The 23,319-nt window shown below is 47.5% G+C and overlaps 1 protein-coding gene across 1 annotated transcript; it reads left to right on the top strand.

Moving 5' to 3' along the window:
• The first annotated feature begins 1,279 nt into the window (after positions 1 to 1,279).
• Positions 1,280 to 3,133, top strand: LOC121054443. The gene has a single exon (XM_040524129.1). The coding sequence runs from the start codon at positions 1,280 to 1,282 to the stop codon at positions 3,131 to 3,133; it is 1,854 nt and encodes a 617-aa protein (XP_040380063.1).
• The last annotated feature ends 20,186 nt before the right edge of the window (positions 3,134 to 23,319 follow it).

The following is a 23,319-nucleotide window of genomic DNA, read 5'->3' as shown; positions in this document are numbered from 1 at the left end:
GGCAGCCTGATAGCCACCCCATAGTTTTATTGCCGATCCAAATCATCGACACTCATGAACTTGGCGATGAATGGCTCATCTCTCATGCCTTTGCGTAAGGCGGTGATGACCACACCATCCTTTATGTCTAGGATGGAGTTACATACCTCCGAGAACCTTTTGATGTAGGCCCGTAGAGATTCATTTTTTCTTTGTTGGACTTGGTACGAGTCGTACTTCGTCCTTGGCCTTTCATAAGTGCCTTGGAAATTGGCTATGAACCGATCATGAAGCTCTACCCATCAATCAATAGATCGTTTAGGGAGCCCCAACAACCTATGTCCAGCCGAGTCGTCCAGAGCGACTAGTAGATAATTGGCAATTGCTTTGGTGTTGCCGCCAGTTGCTCGAATAGCCATGGTGTACATTGTTAGCCATGCCTTAGGAGAGGCGCGCTGTGCGGGCGGAGAGGCGCGGACGGCAGTGCGCTGGGCTGGCGAAGTGGCGCGACCAGCCTTGAGCGGAGCAGCACGCAACCAGCCTCGACCGGAGCAGCACGCGGCAGCGGAGTGGCTTAGTGAGCAGGCCGTCCCGCGTTGCCAGCAGCGCGTCAAGAAGCCGTGATTTGTTCTCCTCAAAGTGCTAGCCTGCAAGAAAGGTACAGTCTTGCATCTTAGTGCTTAGTAGTAGTTGCTTACTGATTTGCGCCAATCACAGGACAATAGTTCAGGGTAATACCAATTTGTATCTTTGTTGCCACCGTTCGTAGGATAATAGTTCATGGTACAACCGAATTAAATTAGGTAGAAGAATAAAAACATTCCGCCAAACCTCGTCCAAATCAAACAACCAAATAAAAATCACCGGCTGCCAATTTTTGATATAAAAAGTCTTAGCGTTTGTTTGCTAGGAAGAAATATATAAAGTGTATGTGTTACCTGGATAAAAAAGATTCATGTAAATTTATTTGATCCATTATTGGAGATAAAACAATGCTCAACTATTGTGTACAGATTGCATATAAATGATGTCATGTCACATGTTTGATAATTTTGGTCAAGTATCATATATATGTAAATTTTTTTGAGCAAGTGTATCTCACGATTTTGTGCAGATGGATAGATCTTGGATCAATAGTAAGAGGTTCAGCAATGAATACATGGATGGGGTGAATGAATTCATGACCTTTGTTTCTGAGAGATTTGGTGACGATGAAGAGATGTTGTGTCCATGTCGTCGTTGTTTGAATCGGGTTCGCCAATTTAAAGGACATGTGCATGATCACTTGCATATTCATGGGATGGCTACAACTTACACTAGATGGATACACCATGGAGAACCATTGGAGGTTGTACCACATGAAATTGATGACCATGTTGATGAGCATACTAGTCTCAATGAGGATTTTGACATGAATGTGGATGAGGAAGATGACCCTGATGATGGAATTCATGGTATGGTAGAGGAGTTGTACACAGCTGAAGAAGAAGGTCAAGGGAAAAAGTCTATGTTTGCAATTCTATTAGAAGAGATGAAGCAAAAACTGTACCCTGGTGGTCCTTGCACAAGGTTTTCTTTTGTGGTGAAGTTACTTCATATCTCATTTTACCGAATTTCTAATGTTGCATTCATAGTGCTACTGAAGTTGTTGTCATCATCATTCCCAAATTGCTCTATTCCTGCATCATACGAGGAAGCAAAGAGACTTATTCGTGCATTGGGGCTCGGATACAATTCAATCCATGTGTGCCCGAATAATTGTGTTCTATTTTGGAAGAATTTAGAAAAAAATGATGTTTGTCCAGTTTGTGGTGCATCAAGATGGAAAGACAATGGTGGAAGAAAGAAGATTCCTGAGAAGATTTTGCTACATTTTCTATTGATTCCTAGGCTGAAGAGAATTTTTTCTTCCAAAAGAACGGCAGAAGAGGTGCAATGGCACAAGTTGAAGAGAAAACCAGTGGAGAATGAGCTCAGCCATTCAGCTGATGGCGAGTCATGGAAAGACTTTTACAAAAGCTATGGGTGGTTTGCAGAAGATGCAAGGAACATCAGACTTGGCCTTGCTACTGATGGTTTCAATCCATTTGGTAAAATGAGCTCCTCGTATAGCATGTGGCCAGTGTTTCTCATCCAGTACAATTTTCCTCCTTGGGAATGTTTAGAGCAATCAAACTTTATCATGGGCCTGCTTATTCCTGGTCGAGAATGCCCAGGAAAGGACATTGATGTCTTCTTGGAGCCACTTATTGAGGAGTTGCTAGAGCTTTGGAAAGGTATCCCTACTGTTGATGCACTTACTAAGAAGAAGTTTGATCTACATGCTGCTGTAATATGGTGCATTCATGATTATCCTGGTTTGAGCATATTGTCAGGTAGAGTCACAAGAGGTTATTATGCATGTGTGCATTGTGATAAAAACCCTTGCTCCAAAAGGATAAGTAATAAGATATGTTACATTGGCCATCTGAGTTTCCTTGCTAGGGACCATCCATGGAGGAGAAGCAAGGTGTTTGATGGTAATGTTGAAAACCGTGAGAAGCCAGAGAAATTTACGACGGATGAGTTGATGGAGCAACTGGAGAGGGTCAAGGATGTCAGACCAGGAAAGCATCATGAAAGCAAAAAAAGAAAGCGGGACGAGGAGGGCCAATGTTGGAAGCAAAAGTCATGTTTGTGGGATTTGATGTATTGGTCGAATTTGAAGCTACGGCATAATCTTGATGTGATGCACATTGAGAAATATATATGTGAGTACATCCTTGGTACATTTCTAGGCATGGCTGGGAAGTCAAAGGACAATACAAATTCTAGGCTTGATTTGGAAGATATGGGTATTAGGAAGCATTTACACTTGATTCGTGATGGAGATTCATATAGTGCTCCTCATGCCCCTTACACGATGACTAAAACACAGAAGGTCGATTTTTGTGATTTTTTGAATAGTGTAAAATTTCCAGATGGATATGCTTCCAACTTAGCAACATGTGTTACTGGAGATGGATGCAACCTCCAAGGACTGAAAACTCATGATTGTCATATTCTTCCTCAAAGGATTATACCTACTGCTGTACGAGGAATCATGCCCAAGGACATAAATGAAGTACTTGCTGAATTAGGTAATTTTTTCAGCAACTATGTGCAAAAACTTTGAAGTTAGATGTGCTGGAAAGATTGAAAGCTGACATCCCAATCATTCTGTGCAAGCTTGAGAAAATATTTCCTCCTCCTTTCTTTGATGTGATGCTACACCTAGCTATCCATTTACCTGAAGAGGCAATTCTTAGAGGTCCAGTTGTCACGCCCAGAAATTCCTCACACGAATTTCTGAACTTAATTGTGTATTAAATCCCTGTCCAGGACCAGCCAGGGTACACAAAAAGACAATGTTGATTACATAACCATCGTTCTTAGAAACAACTGAAAATTACACTTAATCTAGCGGAAATGCAGCGGAAAGGAAAGGTAGACTAGCTCCAGTGGGTACGGCTCCAGTCCACAGGCAAAGCTTCGACGGCGGATCAGCTCACTCCTGAGAGACACCTCCATCGGACTCAACTTCTAGCTCTGGGGGGGAAAGTTAAGCAAGGCTGAGTACAAACCACCGTACTCAACAAGTGACACGGACAAGAGAGCAGTAAATGATGCATAGGGATTATCAAGGACAGCTTAAGGTCAGTTGCAATAAAGCAACAGTTAAACAAATAACAGAGATTGCAAAGAGTAAAGGTAATTGAATACAGTAAAAGGATAAGTAAATAACAGCTACAAAAATACCACACACTGTCCAACGTTACACCATGTTGCAACAGGCCCAACCACTACTCAACGTTACACCACGTTGCAGTAGTCCTGAGTGAAAACCAGTTTACTCAAGTTATTAAAAGTTCACTAATCACAGTGAAGCTGGGAGCTCGCCCGTAACCGTGGGCACGGCTATTCGAATAGATTATACTCTGATCAGAGGTGTACTACTGTACCCACAAGACACGACTCCACTACACTTGAACGTGCGTCGACATACGACCATGGTATACCGGAAAGGAGACCGTGATAGGACCCGTCACACAACCCTCCCTATTTAATCGCACCACACTTCAGGTTTCACCCCCTCCTTTACACCAAGTCGGGCAGCCCCCTCTTGTGCCTTGGTAGATCCGGAAGCAGCAGAGGCTTTCGTTACACCACGATTGCCCGTCCATACTCCATCATGCCTACCCTTGCCTCGGTACGTCAAATAGTTCGAAGTCATGCTTCAAATCCCACCTTACCCATTTCGGCATGCGGTTAGCACTTAATTACTTCCAGGGTTTCCCGTGAACCGGTCCTTAATTGCCATGGGTGCGACTCTCAAAACCATGCACCCACAGCCCACCATTATCAATATTTTAGTTGACGTTAACCCGAACCGGGTAATGAATCATTATCTCAGCTATTCAGAACTAAGCATGATTAAATGTGACCCCATGAGCTACTTGTTCTAAGCACGGCTAAGCATTAACCTAGGCCTAACATTAATCAAGTTACCCCTGGTCTAGCAATGAATAAAGTTGGATAAACAACGGCATAATAATAAGGTTTACCCGAAAATAACATACAGTAAATACTTTAATTAAAACAATGCATATTTGAATAAATAAAGTGGGGAATTTGCAATAATAGGTTCAATATGATCAAAGATGTGTGCCACTTGCCTTGCTCTGGCCCCTGGGGAACTTCGGCGACGATCTCGAAGTAAACCGGCTCTTCCATGGGGTCCGAATCTAAGCGACAAAGCACAAAAATAAATAAAACAGGCACAAACTCTACTGAAACAGCAAAAGAAAGCATTTTTATGGATTCTTGACAATTTTATGAATTTAATGAAATTTGAGTGGACCTAAATGGAGACTAGATGAATTACTTATGAATTTTAGAAGTTTTCTGGGTTTTTTAGCTAAACAGAAAAGTCCTAAATCAATTATTGCGCAATTAATGGGGCTGCTGACGTCAGCGAGGAGAGAGGAGGCGCTGACGGGTGGGGACCACTTGTCGGTGGGAGAGAGGGGAGAGGAGAGACTGACTAGTGGGTCCCACGGGAGGAGAGAGGGAGGAGGGCGCGGGGTGACTGACGGGTGGGTCCCGTCGGTCGGTGAGAGGGGAGCAGAGAGGGGAGCGGGGAAGCGGCTTGGGCGGACGGCGGCAGCTGGCGGCGGCGACAGCGGCGGCGCACGGCGACGGCGACGACGACGGCGCGACGGCGACGACCGGCGTGCGGTGACGGCTCGTGGCGCGCGACCGAGGCGGCGACGCGCGCGGCGCAACCGGGCAAGGCAGCAGCGACGGGCTGGCGTGGCGACGACGAGCGAGCGACAAGCGCGGGCACGGACGGGCGCGGGTGGCGGCGGCTTGACGACGGCGTCGCGAAGGCGACGACGACAGCAGCGGGCGACGGCGAGGACGAGCTCCGCACACGTCCGGCGACGGCGTGCGGCTCGGCGGCGGTCGGCCGGGAAGGGAGAGAGAGAGGGGAGGAGGACGGAGACTCTCACCGGCGGCGGCGACCGTGCGGGTGAGTCGGCAAGATCGAAGCGGAGGTGGTGGCGCAGACAAGTGGCGACTGGTGACGCGCGGTGGCGAATTCCGCGGACGGCGGCGAGGCGACGTGGCACGGTGGTGGAGAGGATGAAGGGGCGGCGAAGGGCGCGGGGTGTCCACCGACGGCGACGGGAGCCGGAGGAGGGTTGGCGACGCCGAGGCGGAGGCGATGGCGCGGTTGGACGGCGACGACGAGCGGCCGACAGCGAGATCGAACGGCGGCGGCGAACGGCGACGGCGCGACGGCGACTTGGGCGGAGGGGAAAAGTGGGCGACGGGAATTTTTTTATCTCCTCTTTTTTATTGCTGTAAAAATGATATGTCCGATTGAATTTTTTCTTATTTTTCTTCGATTAATCTCAGAATTTCTAGCCCACGAGAAAACAACGTGGAGCCTATTTTTTTTTGTTACTTTGTATATATAATAGATAAGAAGACAGTATTTTAAGAAAGTAGGTGTGCACCAAAATTTAGATTTCGTGGCGCTGACACAGCCGCAATGGCGCGATGTCTCCGCGCCACACCAAAAGTTTTAGAGTCAAAATGTCATCATTATCCAGACATATACTACGTCAGGCATCTTCTTAGACTAGTGTAGTTTAGTAAAATCGCCTCATACTGTGAGCATCTTCTTGGACGAGGGATATATTTGGTCTCAAAAAAAATCAATCCTCTCAGCAGCCACCACTAGTCCGCCGCCCTCCGTCACAACTCCTCTGCAGCGCCTCCGCCGGCGTCCTCCGCGCTCCACCCCAGGCTTCGACGCCACCCTCCGCCGCCAGCCCTCCGAGCTCTGACTCATGAAGATGGCTCCTGGACGGAAACCGACGACCTGGCCCTCAACCAGATGTGAACCAGAAGGTAAATTGTCGATTGCCTCCTCGTACTTTGAATTCCATATGGTGGGGAACTACTCCAGCCCCATGTGGTGATTTTTTTCCTGCTACAGTGCCATCTCCATCTCTCTCAAATAAAATGGTGATATTTTTCTTTTGATATGGGGTTGGGTTACAGTAGTGGTAGTGGTGGCACCACGCCGATTTTTAAAACACATATATCCCCCGTGCCGATTTGCTTCTATGCTGTGGCGTGGACCACCGGGCAATTGAGACTTTGAGAGGGCTGGTTTTAGTTGATGATCTGTTATCTACAGGGGACACCACTTTATAAGTCGATGATCATGTAATTTTCTCATTATTTCTCTTCATTTATGTTTTCATTGATGTGTGATTTCTTTCTCGTGTAAGTACAAAGCCTCCACTGACTGAATATGAGATGGAGAGGATAAGAACTTGCATGCGGAACAGTCGGCTGTTCCATAGTCTTGGAATAAAAGAGGCAGCAGAAATTCTGAAAAAATCAAGACCAAATGCCATTGATGCTACACGTGACGACTCTGGCTCATTGTATCTACCTGAAGATGGTGAAGACGTTGAACAAGGAGTATTTGATAAGGTACCTTGATGACAACCCAACATTTATGTTAAATATGCAGAATTATTCATTTTGTTGCAATTTGTTGTATCATGTAGGAGGCCATGCAGGACTTGGAGTTTGAAGTTAGCAAGCGTTCAGCACAGAACGTCTCCATCCTTGCTGGAGGATCAAGAAAATCAAAGAGAGTGATGGCAGTGGCAACTCAGGATCAAGACCAACCTGGAAGAATTACCAGGCAGAGGACTAGGGATTTGGCTACAGCTCGTGAAGATACAACAGCAGACCCACAAGATGGTCCCACAGAAGATGGGTTGATGGCTACCAATGCTAATGCCCAGGCCAACAACCAGAATGAGCTGTCTACTGAAGGCAAGTGATTTTAATCTCTCTCCAACTATTAATTGTTTACATATTTGCATTAATGGGTCTTTGGTTTCATCTGATTGATTTCCAAATTCCATGGTAGGTCGATGTATCAGCAAAAGTCACGTAAGCAGACATGTAGGCAGAGATTTGGATAACATTTCAAGAGGGTTAAGCAACAAGATCCCAATGCACATCGTTGAAGGAAACCTGTGGCCAGAGGTGCCTCTGCAAGCTGCAAAACTAGCATCAGAGGCTGGTATTATTCTACGCAACCATGTCCACATCTTCATTCACTGGAAGCATTATAAGAGTGAAGAAAACGAAGGTGTAAGTAACCTGGCTTTAACAACAAAGTCAGTGTAAGTAACCTGGCTGCATGTATTTTCAGAAATTTACAAGTCTATTAGTCATGCATTCGCGTGACTCTAATTACCCTTTCTATTTAAATGTCTTTACATGCTATTTATAGTAATTAGCTTAATGTTTAAAACAACAAACAATGAAAATAAATATTGGTAGAGCAAACATCTAATATAAAACTATGTGTGCATTCATGACAACTAAACGTTAATTGTGCTATATAAATTTTTCTAAGGAGATTCCATAATAAGGATTAAACAAAATTTTAGTGATGGTTTGGCCATCTCTGTAAAGGAAAGCTTAACCTTTTGTGCATTCATGATAACCTGAACTTCAATTCTGTAACATAAACTGGCTTAAATCATTGCCAATTAGGAACCTAGCTTGTTATGTCATAGCTCCTAAAACAACATATGTGCATTTACCATCACCTCGATCCAAAATCCACCAAGAATGTTCTGTAGAACTTGAAAATAAAAATATGTACTGCATTATGACCTTACAGATAGAATTATTTTAGAGACCTTGGTTCAATATAGTGCTGCATAATCTAGAGTTGACACTTGTTTATACTGTTTGTTGCTCGTTGTTGCTGCACACTCCGAGGGTATCATTTGAATGCTATTTAATGATATGTTCATGCTCTTGTCTAGAGTCAATTCACATCAACGCAGATGCTGATCCAGTGAAAGATGCATTTTCTGATTTGCTCAAAAAAGGACAGCGACAGATGAGGTATAGGCTAAAAAAGAAATATTTCAATGGTATACCAGCAAATGAAGTTAGAACAACTTCACCACTAAGCTCTATGACTGACAGTGAGTGGAAACAACTCGTGGACATGTGGTCTATCCCAAAGCATAAGGTATATCTTTCCTTAATATCTGTCATAAATGTTGCCTTACAGAATATGAATTGTCTGTCCAGTAATGTTTGTCTTTCTATAGGAAAAATGTATAAAAAACAAAGATAGCCGTGAGTTAGTTCAATACCACCAGATGACAGGATCTCGGAGCTATGTTGCACAATGCTATGTCATGGTAAGATAAACCGTTGCATCTCTACAAACTTTTGTGATTTTTAGTTGATATAGGAGCTTGTATATGTCCAGAATGTCCACTAGTAACTTGTATGTCTTGAGTGGGTAGAATATTCAGAACTATTGTCTAATTTACAGAATTGTGCTTTGGTGGCGTCTCGGCTAAAATCACCCATATTCAAGATATGGGTGATTTTATCCCAGCCAACAAGGTCTTGCGTGTGGGTGATTTTAGACAATATTTCAAAAGACATTAGTTTGGTGTTCTATGTGTTCCTTGTTTTGGTCATTAGTGGCTGCTATTGTTCAGCTTGGCGGCAATAGTGCAGCCAGCTTTTGTCGCCTGCAGCTATTACCCTCCATAAATGATGTGTTCATTGTCAATAATGATTTGCTCGGTTCATCTCTAGACTAAGGGCATTAAATTCGATTTTTCAGCTGCTACTATTCATTTATCTTTTCACATGCTTTTAGTTAACTTCTTCAAAAAAATATGCTTTTAGTTATTTACTTTTCTACTTGTATGTAATTTCAGAAGCAAACCAAATTTAATGATGTGCCACCAACTGCAATTGACATTTTCAAGGACACCCACTACAGTAGCAAGTCAGGTTTTAATGAGAATGCGAAGGATGCCATTGTGAGTACCTTTCCCTATCTGATTACTATGAACAACACAATAGATTATTACATATCTCCATATAGACATTAGTTAATACCTATATATATTCCGGACACTATGATAGAAGGTTTTATTCCATTCATTTCATTTCTTCCACTAGGTTGCATTTCTAGACATCACTACACATATATTGTTCTGGGACACATACATAACTAGCATAGAAAATCTGATTTTTTTTTTGGTTTTATTGTTGCTAGGCTCAAATGGAGGCCTATATTGCTCAGCCAACAGAAGAAGGCAAAGATCCAAAGACTCCTGTTGAAGTTGTAGCCCATGTTCCGCCAAAATCAACTTTTCTTCGCAATGTTGGCATGCAGTCCACAAAGATGAAGAAAAATGCCAAAGCTGCTGCAATGAATGATCGTGTATGTGAGCTAGAGAGTGAATTGCATGCTGAGAAGATGGGATCAGCCGGAATGCAATTGCAGATAGCTGATCTGCAGAAGCAATTAGTGGACCAGAAAGAGGCAGCAAGGAAGAATGAAGAAGAAACTGAGAAGTTGAGGCAACAAGGAAGTGAAATCCAAAGTTTCCTTCGCTCCTTGTTTGGCAGCAAGTTTGCATCATCAGATGCTCAGCAGTAAGCTCTCATACTCAATTAGGTTCTAGATTATATTTTGGTGACACTGAACTTGCAACCATTGTGATTGTGGGATGTTATTTTGATGTTGTTGTGCTTCTGGCCGTTGTGCTGTTGCTGCTGTGCTTTTGGCCATTGCACTGCTGCTGCTGTTGTGAAGCTATTGCAGATGTTCTATTGTTGCTCTCGATGTAGCAGGAAGATGAAATTTGAGATTTTGGATATGTATTGAATTAGTGGATGGATGTACGGATATTGCATTTTAAGACTTGTGGAATGTGAAATGCATGTGACATTGCAATCATTCGTGGAATGTTAATTCATTTGAATCTGATTTTGTATATGCTGAAATATTGCATCTGGGCTGAAAAAATCAGTTGAATTTTGTTGGCTGAAAAAATTATATGGGCTGGAAAAATATGTGGGGTAAATTGTAGGGGTTGGAAAAATCGTATGGGCTGAATTTTGCGGGTTGGATAAATCATTTGGGCCGAATTGGTGTGTGCTGAAAATTTGTACATGCTGCACTCATTAAAAGAAGCAAATAATATGCTGGGCCAGCTAGAAACAACCCCAGAAAAAATATATTTGTGGCCCATGAGCTACATGGGCTTTAGCAGACTGAATCTTATTTTGTGACATTTTTTTTCTACCATGTCAACTGCCAAGTCAGCTGCCATGTGGCAAGCCCCAGGATTTTGTGACAATAAAGCAATGTCATATGCTTGTGACAATAGATGTACAAACGTCACATACTAAATTTATGACAGTGGCTTTTTGATGTTTGAAATTACGTCAACTGTTTGTCATAAATCGTAATTTTTGACATAAAATTCACATATTATGACATAATAAAATGTCAAAAAGCCACACACCTCTTGTTGAAAACGTCATTCCCGTCGACTTGAGTCTGAAGTAGATTATGCTGCATCTTCCGAGATTGGTTACGCAGCTTGACATGGGATTGACTCACATGTTGTCTTTCTCTTCTTCCTTTTGGCGTTGACGTTCGTCTTGGAGTGGGCGCTCCTCGGCTAGTCTAGCCTCTACTTCCTCTTGTTGTCGTTTCTCGGTGTTGTTCGAGGGCAGATGAGCCATGGCGAAGATCTCCCCCTATGACATGAAGCTTCCCGTGTTGCTACGAGTGTCAGAGGAGCAGACTGGAGCAGTCAGCACCAACTCTAGGTTGACCTCCACCTCTGTCAGGATGACGTCATGTTCGGCCTGCTAGTCAGCTGACTTAGGAGATGGCATCTCAGTATCATGTGACTCAGATTGGATCTAAGTTTGATATGGTGCCTCCTTATCAAGCTCGAACTGGGAAAACTCGTCTCCCGACTCGGAAGAGCTGGTGTCGGTGTACGAAAGCTCGTCGAACTCATCAATTTGGAGCCGAATTCCACCGAACTTGAAAGTCGAACCCGGCGTGAACTTCCTGTTCATGACGTTGGAGTTGAAGTCCATCGAGTTTCGTTTGAAAAGTTGCGTTGAAGAAAAGATAGCGCACCTCTACCTGGCATGCCAACTGTCGATGACTGATGTCGGCAATAAAACTATAGGGTTGCTAAAAGGCTTGGAACTCGTTGGTTAGGGTGAAGATAGACACTTTTTACCCAGGTCCAGGCTCTCGGCTGGTGAGATAATACCCTAATCCTGCTGATTGTATTCAGATGCATGATGGATTCTTGTTCCTAGCTAACAAGTTGTGTGTCCCAGATTCATCCATTCGTTTGCTCTTATTGTAGGAATCATAGATGGATGGATTGATGGGTCACTTTGGGCGAGAGAAGACTTACTTGCTATTGAGTGATCACTTCTATTGGCTGAAGATGAGGCATGATGTGGAGAAGTTTGTGCAGCGATGTACTAGCTGCCACAAAGCGAAATCAAAACTGAACCCCCACGGTTTGTACACTCCACTCCCCACTCCAAATGCTCCTTGGGAAGACATAAGTATGGATTTTGTGTTGGGATTGCCAAGAACTAAGGAGGGGACGGATTCAGTTTTTGTTGTTGATGATAGATTCTCAAAAATAGCACATTTTATTCCTTGTCACAAGAGCGATGATGCGTTGCATGTAGCTGACTTGTTTTTTAGGGAAATTGTGAGATTACATGGCGTGCCAAAGACCTTTGTTTCAAACTGTGATGTGAAGTTCATGAGCTATTTCAACTTTGTGGGCCAAGCTTATGACCACGTTGCTGTTTTCAACAACTTGTCACCCACAAACTGATGTACAAACGAAGGTGGTAAATCGCACGCTTTCAGTGCTGCTGCGTACCATTATCAAGAAGAACCTAAAGGAGTGAGAAGATTGTTTGTCACATGTTGAGTTTGCATATAATAGGGCAGTCCACTCCACAACGAATATGTGCCCATTTGAAGTAGTGTATGGCTTCAAACCAATTACACCGCTTGACTTGCTGCCACTTTCGCTTCAAGAGCGCACAAATATGGAGGCTTCCAAGAGCCACTTTCGCTTGACTTGTTGACATTAGGAATTGACAAAAGCTTGTGGTTGGGCAAAATGATTTGTCATAGGTGGCTGTTTTGAGTAGCTGTTGGTGCCATTAGTTCGTTAGGTTGCACGGGTCAAGTTATCCTTAGATCCTATGATGAGAAGATCGGGCAAGCCCCTGCATCAGAGATAGTGAAGCAGTGGCCGGCGACGGTTTTGGTGACAGGTGATGGCAACGTTGGCTGGGAGGAAGGAGGCAGCTGGGCAGAGGGGGCAGCCGGTGGTGCAGCTGGCCGGGGAATCCGGCGGTGGCTTCCTTTGCAAGAAATGACGGCAGCGCCCATGGCAACTACAGATGGCGGCGCCCACAGGACTGGTGGTGACAGTGGCTGCGCCTGCTGTGGTGTGGCGGTAGTGGCCTAGTTGGGTTGTGGGCTGGCTGGGCTGCTGGGAGGAAATTTTGTGGTCCAAGAAGAAGGGAAAGAAATGAGCCAGAGAAGAGAATTTCAGCCCATTGTAATTTTTGTAGAGATTGAATGAATGTGAATAAAGAATGAACTTCAAAGATATTAGTTCATAAATTATTCAAATCTGGACCAGGATACAAACTCTATTTGTATATGCTTTAAAAGAAACCTTGAAATCTGGACCCAAGGGCTCAGACACCAATATGACTAATGGTCATCAGGATCACGAGCCTTCACCAAGAACTTGAGTCAGTTGACTTGACCGACTGGCATCAAGAAGTATAACGACTCCACTAATCCCAAGGCATGGCTAACGATGTCTACCATGGCTATACGAGCAGCTGGCGGTGACACAAAGGTAATGGCCAACTACTTACTAGTCGCTCTGGATGACTCGGCTGCACATTGGTTCTCGGGGCTCCCTGAGGAATCCATTGATTCATGGGCAGAGCTCTGTGACCGGTTCATAGCTAAATTCCAGGGCACTTATGAATGGCCAAGGACAAAGTATGACTTATACCAAGTCCAACAAAGGAAAAACGAATCTCTGTGGGCCTACATCAAACGGTTCTCTAAGATACGTAATTCCATCCTAGACATCAAGGATGACGTGGTCATCGCCGCTTTCCATAAAGGGGTGCGAGCTGAGCCATTCATTGCAAAATTCACAACGAAGGAACCAACTACTGTGAAAGAGCTGGTTGACATGGCCAATTCCTACGTGACAGCTGCAGACGCCGTGTCTACCTCAAGGGGAGACAAGCAGGAGGACAAGTCACAGCCTTCCGACAAAGGAGTACCAAAAGGACTTGGACAAGCGAAAACGCAAGCCAGAAGAGTTAGTCGCCATGGTCTACCAACAACCAATCCAACGTCCAAAGCTAATTGACTATGACAAAGTCATGAACAGCTAGTGCCCCTACCACTCGAAGTCCTCTCACTTGGCCAAGGACTGTTTTGTCAGGCATCACTACGCAGAACAACTCCGCAAGAGCCAGTCTGATGTGGCTGGGTCAAGCAAAACTAAGCTTGCCGACAAGAAAGACGACGACTTCCAAGACCCACAAGCTGAGCTGAACCATATCTTTGGTGGCCTGCTCGCTTACGAGTCAAAACGGAAGCCGAAGCTGACTTCAAGGGAGATAAACACTACAACAGTGGACATCCCCCAATATCTACGTTGGTGGGAGGTCTTGATCATGTTTGATCGAGTGGCTCACCCAGGGTGGTAGCCACTGGCATTGGCCCCAGTCATCAAGAGCGTCAAGTTGAAGCAGGTGCTCAACAATAGAGGCAGCGTCCTCAACATCCTCTTTGCTAAGACGCTCGACGACATGAAGATCCCGAGGTCTGAGCTACACCCGAGTAATGCACCCTTTCACGGAGTCATCCTCGGGCTATCGGCAACGCCACTCAGACATATCACTCTTCCGGTAACCTTTGGATCGATGGACAATTACCGGACAGAGAACATTTGCTTTGAGGTCGTTGACTTTGAAACAACGTACCACAACATCATTGGTAGGCCTGTGCTAGTGAAGTTTATTGGGAACCTGCATTAGAGTTATCTCATGGTCAAGATGCCCATACCCCACGGAGTCATCACTGTGTGTGCAGCGACGTGAAGCAGGCCTTCAGCTGCGAGGCCGAAAGCTGCGAGATCGCCCAACATGCCAAGGAGAAGGGCAGTCGGGAGCAGATACGTGAAGATTCAACTCGGGAGCCAGAGGACAACCACGTGCCATCCAAAAAGACGACCAAGATCTCCTCCAACGAGAAGAAGCAAATTCCCCTCAACCCGGCCGACTCCTCCAAGTTTACATTCATAGGAACACAGCTAGATCCTAAATAGAAACACACGCTCATCACTTTCCTACAAAATAATAAAGACACTTTCGCTTGGAAACCGTCTGATATGCCAGGGGTTCCTAGGGAGATGATTGAGCACTCCTTGAATGTCAAAACCGATGCTAAACCGATCAAACAACGACTACCATGTTCCATGCAAGACAGAAAGGATGCAATCAAGGTGGAGCTGACCAAACTACTAGCGGCTGGCCTCATCAAGGAAAATGTCACACCCGGAGTTTCGTCCTAAGCCTAAATCGTAAAAAGAAATCCGTAAACAACAATTGGCTTAATTAACTCAGGAAGAATCCCTCTAAAAGGAATTAATTCAATTAAATCGAGGCTCGCAAATCGACTAACTGGATTTAAATTCAAATTGCAGAAGTATAAAATTTGGCCAAACAAATTAATTTAAAACTCGGCAAAAGTGGGGTTTTCCTTTTTCCCTCCTTTTTCCTCTCTTTTTCCCTTCCTTCTCAAATTGGGCCGAAGTCCAATTTTCCTCCCTCTTTCTTTTTCCTTTTTCTTTTTCTTTTTCTCCTTCCCGGGCCGGCCCAGCCGAGCCGGCCCACTTCCTCTCGGCCGGCCCAGCCGATCGGCTCCGACCTCCTCCGCTCGCGCGCGCCCCGCCTGGGCCGCTGCTCCGGCCCAACTCGCCGCGCCCGCGCCCGCGAGTCCGCGCCGCCTCCCTCCTCCCCTCGCGCCACTGACAGGTGGGGCCCACCTGTCAGCAACCAGGTTTCCCCCACGCCCCCGCCTCCGCGCCGCGCCGCGCCGGCCGAGTCCGCCGCCGCCCCGAGTCCTCCGCTCGCGCTGCCACCGCAACTCCCGCCGCCGAGTCCGCCGCGTCGTCGACTCGGTCTCCCCCGGCCGCTCCGCCCTAGCCGGCGCCACCATCTATAAAATCCCCGCGCCGCCGTCCCGCCGCCACTTTCCCCCTCTCCGCCCGACGCTCCCCACCGTCGCCGTCAGCCGCCGATCTTCTTATCGGCCGTCGGACGTCGCCGCCCACCGGCGTCACCACCGCCGCCGCTACCTCGCTGACCTCCCGCCGGCCTCCGTCACGGCCGGTGTGCACCCGAGTGTTGTCGCCGCCCTTCGTCCTTCCCGCCGCCGTGCCCGTCGTCTCGACGCCGTCGGCTGATCTCGTCACCGCGCGTCGCCAGCCGCCGCGCGTCTGCGTCATCACCTCCGCCTCGCCCTCGCCGACGCGCCGCCTTCTTTGTCTCTGCCGGTGAGCGTTTCCCCTCTCCCTCTTCCGTTCCCTCCATCATCGCCTCCGAGCTCACCCCCGCACCGTCGTCGTCGGACTTCGCCGGTCGCCGGCGGCCCTGCCAGACCGTCGCCCAGCTCCGCCGTCATCACGCTGTCCTCGCGCCACCCGCGCCTTCCCGCATGGCCGCTTCCCGCGCCCGCCCGCCGTCGCCGTGCCGCCGTGCCATCGTCGCCGTGCGCCGCGCTCGGTCGCGCGCCATGCGCTGTCGTCGGATGCCGGTCGTCGTCGTCGCGCCGTCGTCGCCGTCGCCGCCCGCTTGTCGCCGCCCGACGTCGTCGCCAACGCCGTCGTGGCTGCGCCGTCGCCGCCTTCCCGGCTGAACGCCGCATCCCATCCCCCTCTCCCTCGCAACGCCGTCGCTGAGCTCCTCCGCCCGCCGCACTGCTGGCTGACTCACCGCCGCGCCGCCCCGATCCCTCTCCCTCTCGGCCGTGTCTCCACGCCGCCGTTCCCCACTTCGTCGCAATCGTCATCTTTGCGTCGCCGTCGCCCCTCCGCCCACCACCACCTTCATCTCCGCCCTTCGTCACCGTCGCCGCACGGTCGCCAAGTCCCGCTGCCGGCGTCCGTCACCGTCTTTCCCTCCCGCCGCCCGTCGCCGCTCCGAGCGGCGCCACCCCATCACTGTCTCCGCCTCCTCCGCGTCGACTCGTCGTCGCCGTTCTCGTCACCACCTTCGCCATCGCCGCCTTCCCCGTCGCCTCGCGCCAGCGCTCGCCGACGCCGTCGTCGCCCTCCCGTCGCGCCGTCGTCGTCGTCCTCCCCGAGCCGCCGCTGTTCTCCCTTCGGCGTCATCGCTCCTAGCGCCGTCGCCAGCTCTCGCGTGGCCACCCACTGGGTCACCGCCGTCCGCCGGTCGCCACCCGCCGCGCCGTCGCGCCGCGAGCCGCGAGCCGCGCGCTCTGCTCCCTTCCTCTCTGTTCCTCTCTCGCTGACGAGCGGGACCCACTCGTCAGTCGCCACCCCGCCAGCCCCTTCCTCTCTCTCCTCCCCGGGCCCGCGTGTCAGTCTCTCCCTCTCCCCTTCTCTCACCGACAGGTGGTCCCCACCTGTCAGCCGTCAGTTTCCTCTCTCCTCGCTGACGTCAGCAGCCCCATTAATTGCACAATAATTGATTTAGGACTTTTCTGTTTTGCTAAAAAAACCCAGAAAACTTCTAAAATTCATAAGTAATTCATCTAGTCTCCGTTTAGGTCCATTCAAGTTTCATTAAATCCAGAAAAATGCCAAGAATCCATTAAAAATAGTTTCTTTCTCTGTTTCAGTAGTTTTATAGCCTGTTTTGTTGGTTTTGCCTTGTTTGTCGTAGGTTTTGACCCCGTCGCAGCGCCGTTCGTTCTCGAAGTCGTCGCCGAAGTTCCTCGTGGGTCTAAGCAAGGCAAGTGGCACCCTCCTTTGATCATATTGAACCTATGATTATAAAATCCCCCGCTTTTACATTCAACCATGCATTGTTTTATGCAAATCTATTTATTGTATTTATTTGTTGGGAATTTACCAATATATCCGTTGATTCCCATTTATTATTGTCATCCCCAGGGTTAATTTGACTAGAATTAGGGTTAGTCAATGCTTAGCCATGCTTAGTTCAACTAGCTCACCAATTATTATTTAATTATTGTTGCACGTTGGTACGCCTTCAATGGTTGTTATCAGTATTCATTTCCGGTTGAGGATTAATACAACTAAAATATTGCTTATGGTGGGCTGTGGGTGCATGGTTTTGAGAGTCGCACCCATGGCAATTAAGGACCGGTTCTCAGGAAACCCTGAAGGTCTTACACGTACTAACCACAAGCCAGAATGGGCAACGGTGAGACTCGTAATCTAGCTTGTCCCTATTCGACGTACCCAGGCAAGGGTAGGCGTGATGGAGTATGGACGGGCAATCATGGTGTAACGAAAGCTTCTCCTGCTTCCGGATCTACCAAGGCACAAGAGGGGACTGCCCGACTTGGTGTAAAGGAGGGGGTGAAACCTGAAGTGTGGTGCGATTGTCTAGGGAGGGTTGGGTGAAAGGTCTTATCATGGTTTCCGTACTGAGGTATCGTGGTGATACGTTAGGGCATGGTAACATGCTTGGCAGCCATGTCTTGTGGGTAAAGTTGTACACCTCTGCAGAGTAAAACTATTCGAATAGCCGTGCCCGCGGTTATTGGGCGAACCGACAGACTCACTGGGATTAGTTGAACCTCTTTAATAATTTTATTAATCTTGGAATTGGTTTGACCCTGCGCAATGTGGTGTAACGTTGGCAGTGGTTTGGGTCTGTCGCAACGTGGTTTAACGTTGGACAGAGGGTTGACCCTGTCGCTACGTGGTGTAATGTTCGACAGTGGTTTGGGCCTGTTGCAACGTGGTGTAACGTTGGACAGTGGATGTTTATTTTAAATGCTTACTTTACCTTTATTTCACTTTATTTTATCTACTGTTTTGCTAAATTACTGCAGCTTTTGTGCAAGTTAACCTTAGCCTATCCTTGATACCCTATTGCATTCACTATTCTTCCTCTCTTGGGTGTTACTTGTTGAGTACGGTGGTTTGTACTCAGCCTTGCTTAATTTCCCCCCCCCCCACCAGAGCAAGTGCCAGAGCCGGTGTCAGAAGAAGGTTGTTCCGAAGGTTGAAGTAAGGTTCAGTCCGCCGTCAAGAATGCCTGTGGTGTGGAGCCACCTTCACCAGCTGAAGCTGAAGATTAGATGGTTTAGTTTGTTTTCCTTTTCCGCTGCATTTCGATAAATAATTGTTTTTATTTGTTTTTAAGACGTGGAACTGTGTATTAATTTGTCATAGTGTGTACTCGGGCTGATGCCTGGACCGAGATTTAATACATGCTATTGTTCAGAAATTTGGTGTAAATTTCTGGGCGTGACAGAAAACAAGTATCTCAACTGGCTGGCAAACTCAGTCCTAGTCAAGAAGAAGAATAACAAATGGCAAATGTGTCTGGATTACATGGATCTCAATAAGGCATGCCCTAAGGATCCGTTTGGTCTTCCGCGCATCGACCAACTTGTAGATTCAACCACCAAATGCAAACTACTTAGTTTCCTCGATTGTTACTCAGGCTATCACCAAATCAGCCTAAGGGAGTCGGATCAATTGAAGACCGCCTTCATCACACCATTCGGGGCATATTGCTACATCACCATGTTGTTCAGTCTGAAAAATGTTGGAGCAACGTATCAAAGAATGATTCAAGGTTGCCTCCATGATCAGATCGGGCGCATCGTGGAGGCATATGTCGATGACGTACGTGGTAATCAAGTTGAGGAAGAAGGAACACCTCTTAGACGATCTACAAGAAACTTTTAACAACCTTTGATGATACAGGATGAAATTGAATCCAGAGAAGTGTGTGTTTGACGTCGCCTTCGGGATGCTACTTGATTTCATCGTGTCCCACTAGGGCATCAAAGCCAACCTAGAAAAAGTCTAGGATATACTCAACATGAAGCTGCCAGGCGAGCTTAGGCATGTCCAGAAGCTGGTTGTGTGGATGGCTGCCCTAAGCCAATTCGTTTCCTGACTCGGCATCCGTTGTATGCCCTTTTTCAAGCTACTGAAGAAAACCGAACAATCACATTGACTCCCAAAGCATGACAAGCCTTTCAAGAAGTATCTAAACACTCCACCCATGGTAGCTTCACCAACTCCAAGAGAACCACTACCCCTTTACGTCTCAGCTACTGAGCGAGTCGTCAGCATAGTTCTGGTGGTCGATGGCGAAGTACTCAGAGAATTAAAGCTAAAGTACCATCAGGTCTAGAAGCTGCTATACGGCGTGCTAATCACGGTAAGGAAACTGGTACACTACTTCCAAGCTCACCCCGTCTAAGTTGTCACCTCATATCCACTCGGCGACATCCTGCACAACAAGGAGGTACAAGGCTGCATCGCAAAGTGGGCACCTGAGATGATGCCATACGACATCAACTTCAAACCCCGCACCTTGATCAAGTCAAAGCCTTAGACGACTTCTTGGCTGAGTGAACCAACTTCAAGCTGGAGACCCCGCCGAAATAGCTGCCCCACTAGACAATGTACTTCGACGGGTCCCTACAGATGTTGGGGGTTGGGGCTAGGGTGGTGTTCATATCGCCCAACGATGAAAAATTCAGATATGTGGTTCAAATTCAGTTCCCAGCACCACACAATGTCACCGAGTACGAAGCACTACTGCATGGGCTTCGGTTGGATGTATCCCTCGGGATCAAGCGTCTGTTAGTTCATGGAGACTCCCAACTTGTGGTCAATCAGGTCGTGAACGAATGGACCTACATCGACGAAAACATGCAAGCATACATACAAGAGGTATGCAAGTTGGAGAGCAAATTTGATGGACTCGAGCTAATTCACATCCTTCGGCACAACAACGAAGCCATCGACAAGTTAGCCAAATTCAGGTCAAAGCGCCTACAAGTACCAACAGATATATTCGTGGAGCACCTTATGGAACCAATAGTCAAAAAAAGACTGAAGCAGAGCGCAAGCTGAGTGGTAAAATCGAAGTACATGAGGACAACAAGCAGTTGTATGAAGAGCCCAACCTTGAGGACCGCACGGTCGCTTGCATCGTAGAAGACTGTAGAGTACCCTTCATCAAATTCCTGGTACAGGAAGTGGTCTCAACCGAGAAAGCGGAGGTCGAACGCGTCAAACGCAAAAGCCATTGCTACCTCGTGTCAAGCGGCAAACTCCTGCATTGGAGCGCAAGCGACATTCTTTTGCACTGCATACTCCCCGACGAAGGAAAGAAGATCCTACAATCGGTTCACTCGAGCCTCCGTGGCAACCACGTCTCCGCCAAAACATTGGTCGGGAAAGTCTATAGGCAAGGATTTTTCTAGCCGACTACCGTCTCCAATGCACAGGAACTGGTCAGGAAGAGTGAAGGATGTCAGTTTTTTGCAAGGTAGACACACATGGCAGCTCAAGAGCTGCAGACAATCCCAATCTCATGGTCGTTCGCTATTTGGGGACTTGACATTGTCGGGCCCTTCAAGCGAGCCCTAGGTGGTTTCACCCACCTGTTTGTCACCATCGACAAATTCGCCAAGTGGATCGAAGCCAAGCCAGTCGCAACAATCAATTCGGCACATGCGAGAGACTTCATACAGAACATTATCTACCATTTTGGTATCCCAAACCGTATCATCACGGATAATGGTAGACAGTTCATCTCTAGAGTTATTTAGGATTTTTGCAAAGAACGGGGAATCAAGATATGCTATGCATCAGTGGCACAAACGAAGATTAACGGGCAAGTCGAGAGGACTAACGAAATGGTTCTTCAGTGAATCAAAACCAGAGTCTTCGACCGACTACAACCATATGTCGGACGATGGATACAAGAGTTCTCTCTAGTACTCTGGGCACTCCGTACATCCACCAATTGGGCCACAGGCCAACTGCCTTTCTTCCTTGTCTACGGAGCAGAAGCAGTCTTACCCACCGAAGTCAAGGACGAGTCCTTTCGCATACGCAACTACAACGAGTCCATGGCAAATCAGGCAATAGAAGACGACCTCAACATGTTGGAGGAAGCCCGGGACATCGCAACCATCAAGTCAGCACGCTACCTAGAAGGATTACGCTGATAACACAATAGAAACATTTGTGGAAGGGCATTCCTGGTCGGTGAACTAGATGCTACACAAAATTCAAACTACGAAAGACCGACACGAGCTCTCTAACATCAAACAGTTACATCCCTTCTACACAGTCAAATTTTTGTATATTTTTTCTTTTTTACCTTCAACTGCCCTCGGCGAGTGGTACCACTCTCGAGAGGCTAGTCGGGGCCTGCAATGTACTTTACCTTCGGCTTCTTTATCAATATAGTCAGCTGCTCATGAACTCTTCATCTGTTTACCAGATCAACGTCTAGATGTGGTTATACGACGGCGTGGCTACACCCTACTTACTGTACCAAACTGGGTAAACGAAGCTACCTTCCATGCAAGCTATGTCCACTCGGGGGCTGTCGGGATAGGCACGTGCTGCGGAGTCAACTCATCTCAAGACTAGGTGACATACAATAGTAAAAGGCTCCAAGCAAACAAATTAACACAAAAGATGATTATCATCATAACACAAGTTACATCTCGTGCCAAAGGTGCAATTAACTACTATAGTTACCCTTGGTTTACTACAAGCCCATGTAGTCCATAACCGACTCGGTGGCAAGTTGTGCCTTGTTGACCAGCTTTAGTGTTGCCTCCTCGTCATAGTCGGCGGCAAATCCATCGACAACGGCCTTGAGGTCGACCCGGGGATACAGGGATTTGATGATTGCCAAAGCATGACTAACTCCTATGTTGGTCGTCTCCCTTAGTTCCGTCCCATGCTGGGCAGGAACCTCCCCGAGCCTCCGAATGACATTGTCGATGCTAGCCAAACTCGAACTTGGAGCCAGCGACTCTATGTATCTGAGGATCATCTAAGCGGTAGCTACAAGCTGGTCCCGAGCCAGCTTAGCCACCTTGGTTTTGGCTTCAGCGGCCTGCACTATGGTCCTGGCTCGAGTTTGTGCCTCTACTGACACGGTCAGGCGTCAATAAAGAGCACACATAGGCTTACAAAGGAGTCGGGCCACGGCAACTTACCTACTAGCTCAGCTGTGGTGGCATCCTTGTTCTTCTTCGGCTTGCTGCACTCGGACTCAAAGACGGTGTTCAAGGCCTTCAACATCGAGCACTCGACCTCCAAGTCAACCATATGGATGCCACTAGCTTCGAGCACTCGGCTTGCAGGCCAGTATTGGCCTTCTTCATCACCTCCAGGGCAGTGGTTTGGTTTGTCTCAAACACCTAGTCAATAATGGGAAATCCCATGCACACTAGGGAAAGGGCGTGGTCGAGGGAAATTACCTTTCATCCGTTCGAGATGGGAAACTTGATCCACCCGGAGAGCTGCGATCTCATCCTGCTGCTTGTTCTCTATAGCCTTTGCCCGCTCAAGTGACCACAGAGAGGTTCTCAAGCTGGGGACCTAAGGAGTGAAGAGCTTCGGACTTGGCTGCCGAATGGGACTCAATCACCTATAGGAAGCACATTGCGGCAACTCGTTCAAGTACCAGAAACGGCCAAAGGTTTGCCAACGGGAAGCAGGGGAACATAACTTCACGATCTGAACTGATCGGTCAATGAAGTCCTCTAGACGCGCGATAACACATTGGTCCTCGCTGGCATCTAGCCTAATACTGTTGGTCCTTCCCTCCTTCACCCATGTTATCTGCATCGGGGTT

Source organism: Oryza brachyantha, chromosome 1 (assembly GCF_000231095.2).
Source record: "Oryza brachyantha chromosome 1, ObraRS2, whole genome shotgun sequence".
Lineage (NCBI taxonomy): Eukaryota > Viridiplantae > Streptophyta > Magnoliopsida > Poales > Poaceae > Oryza > Oryza brachyantha.
Note: the sequence above shows the minus strand (reverse complement) of the source record. Positions and strands in the feature narration are given on the sequence as shown.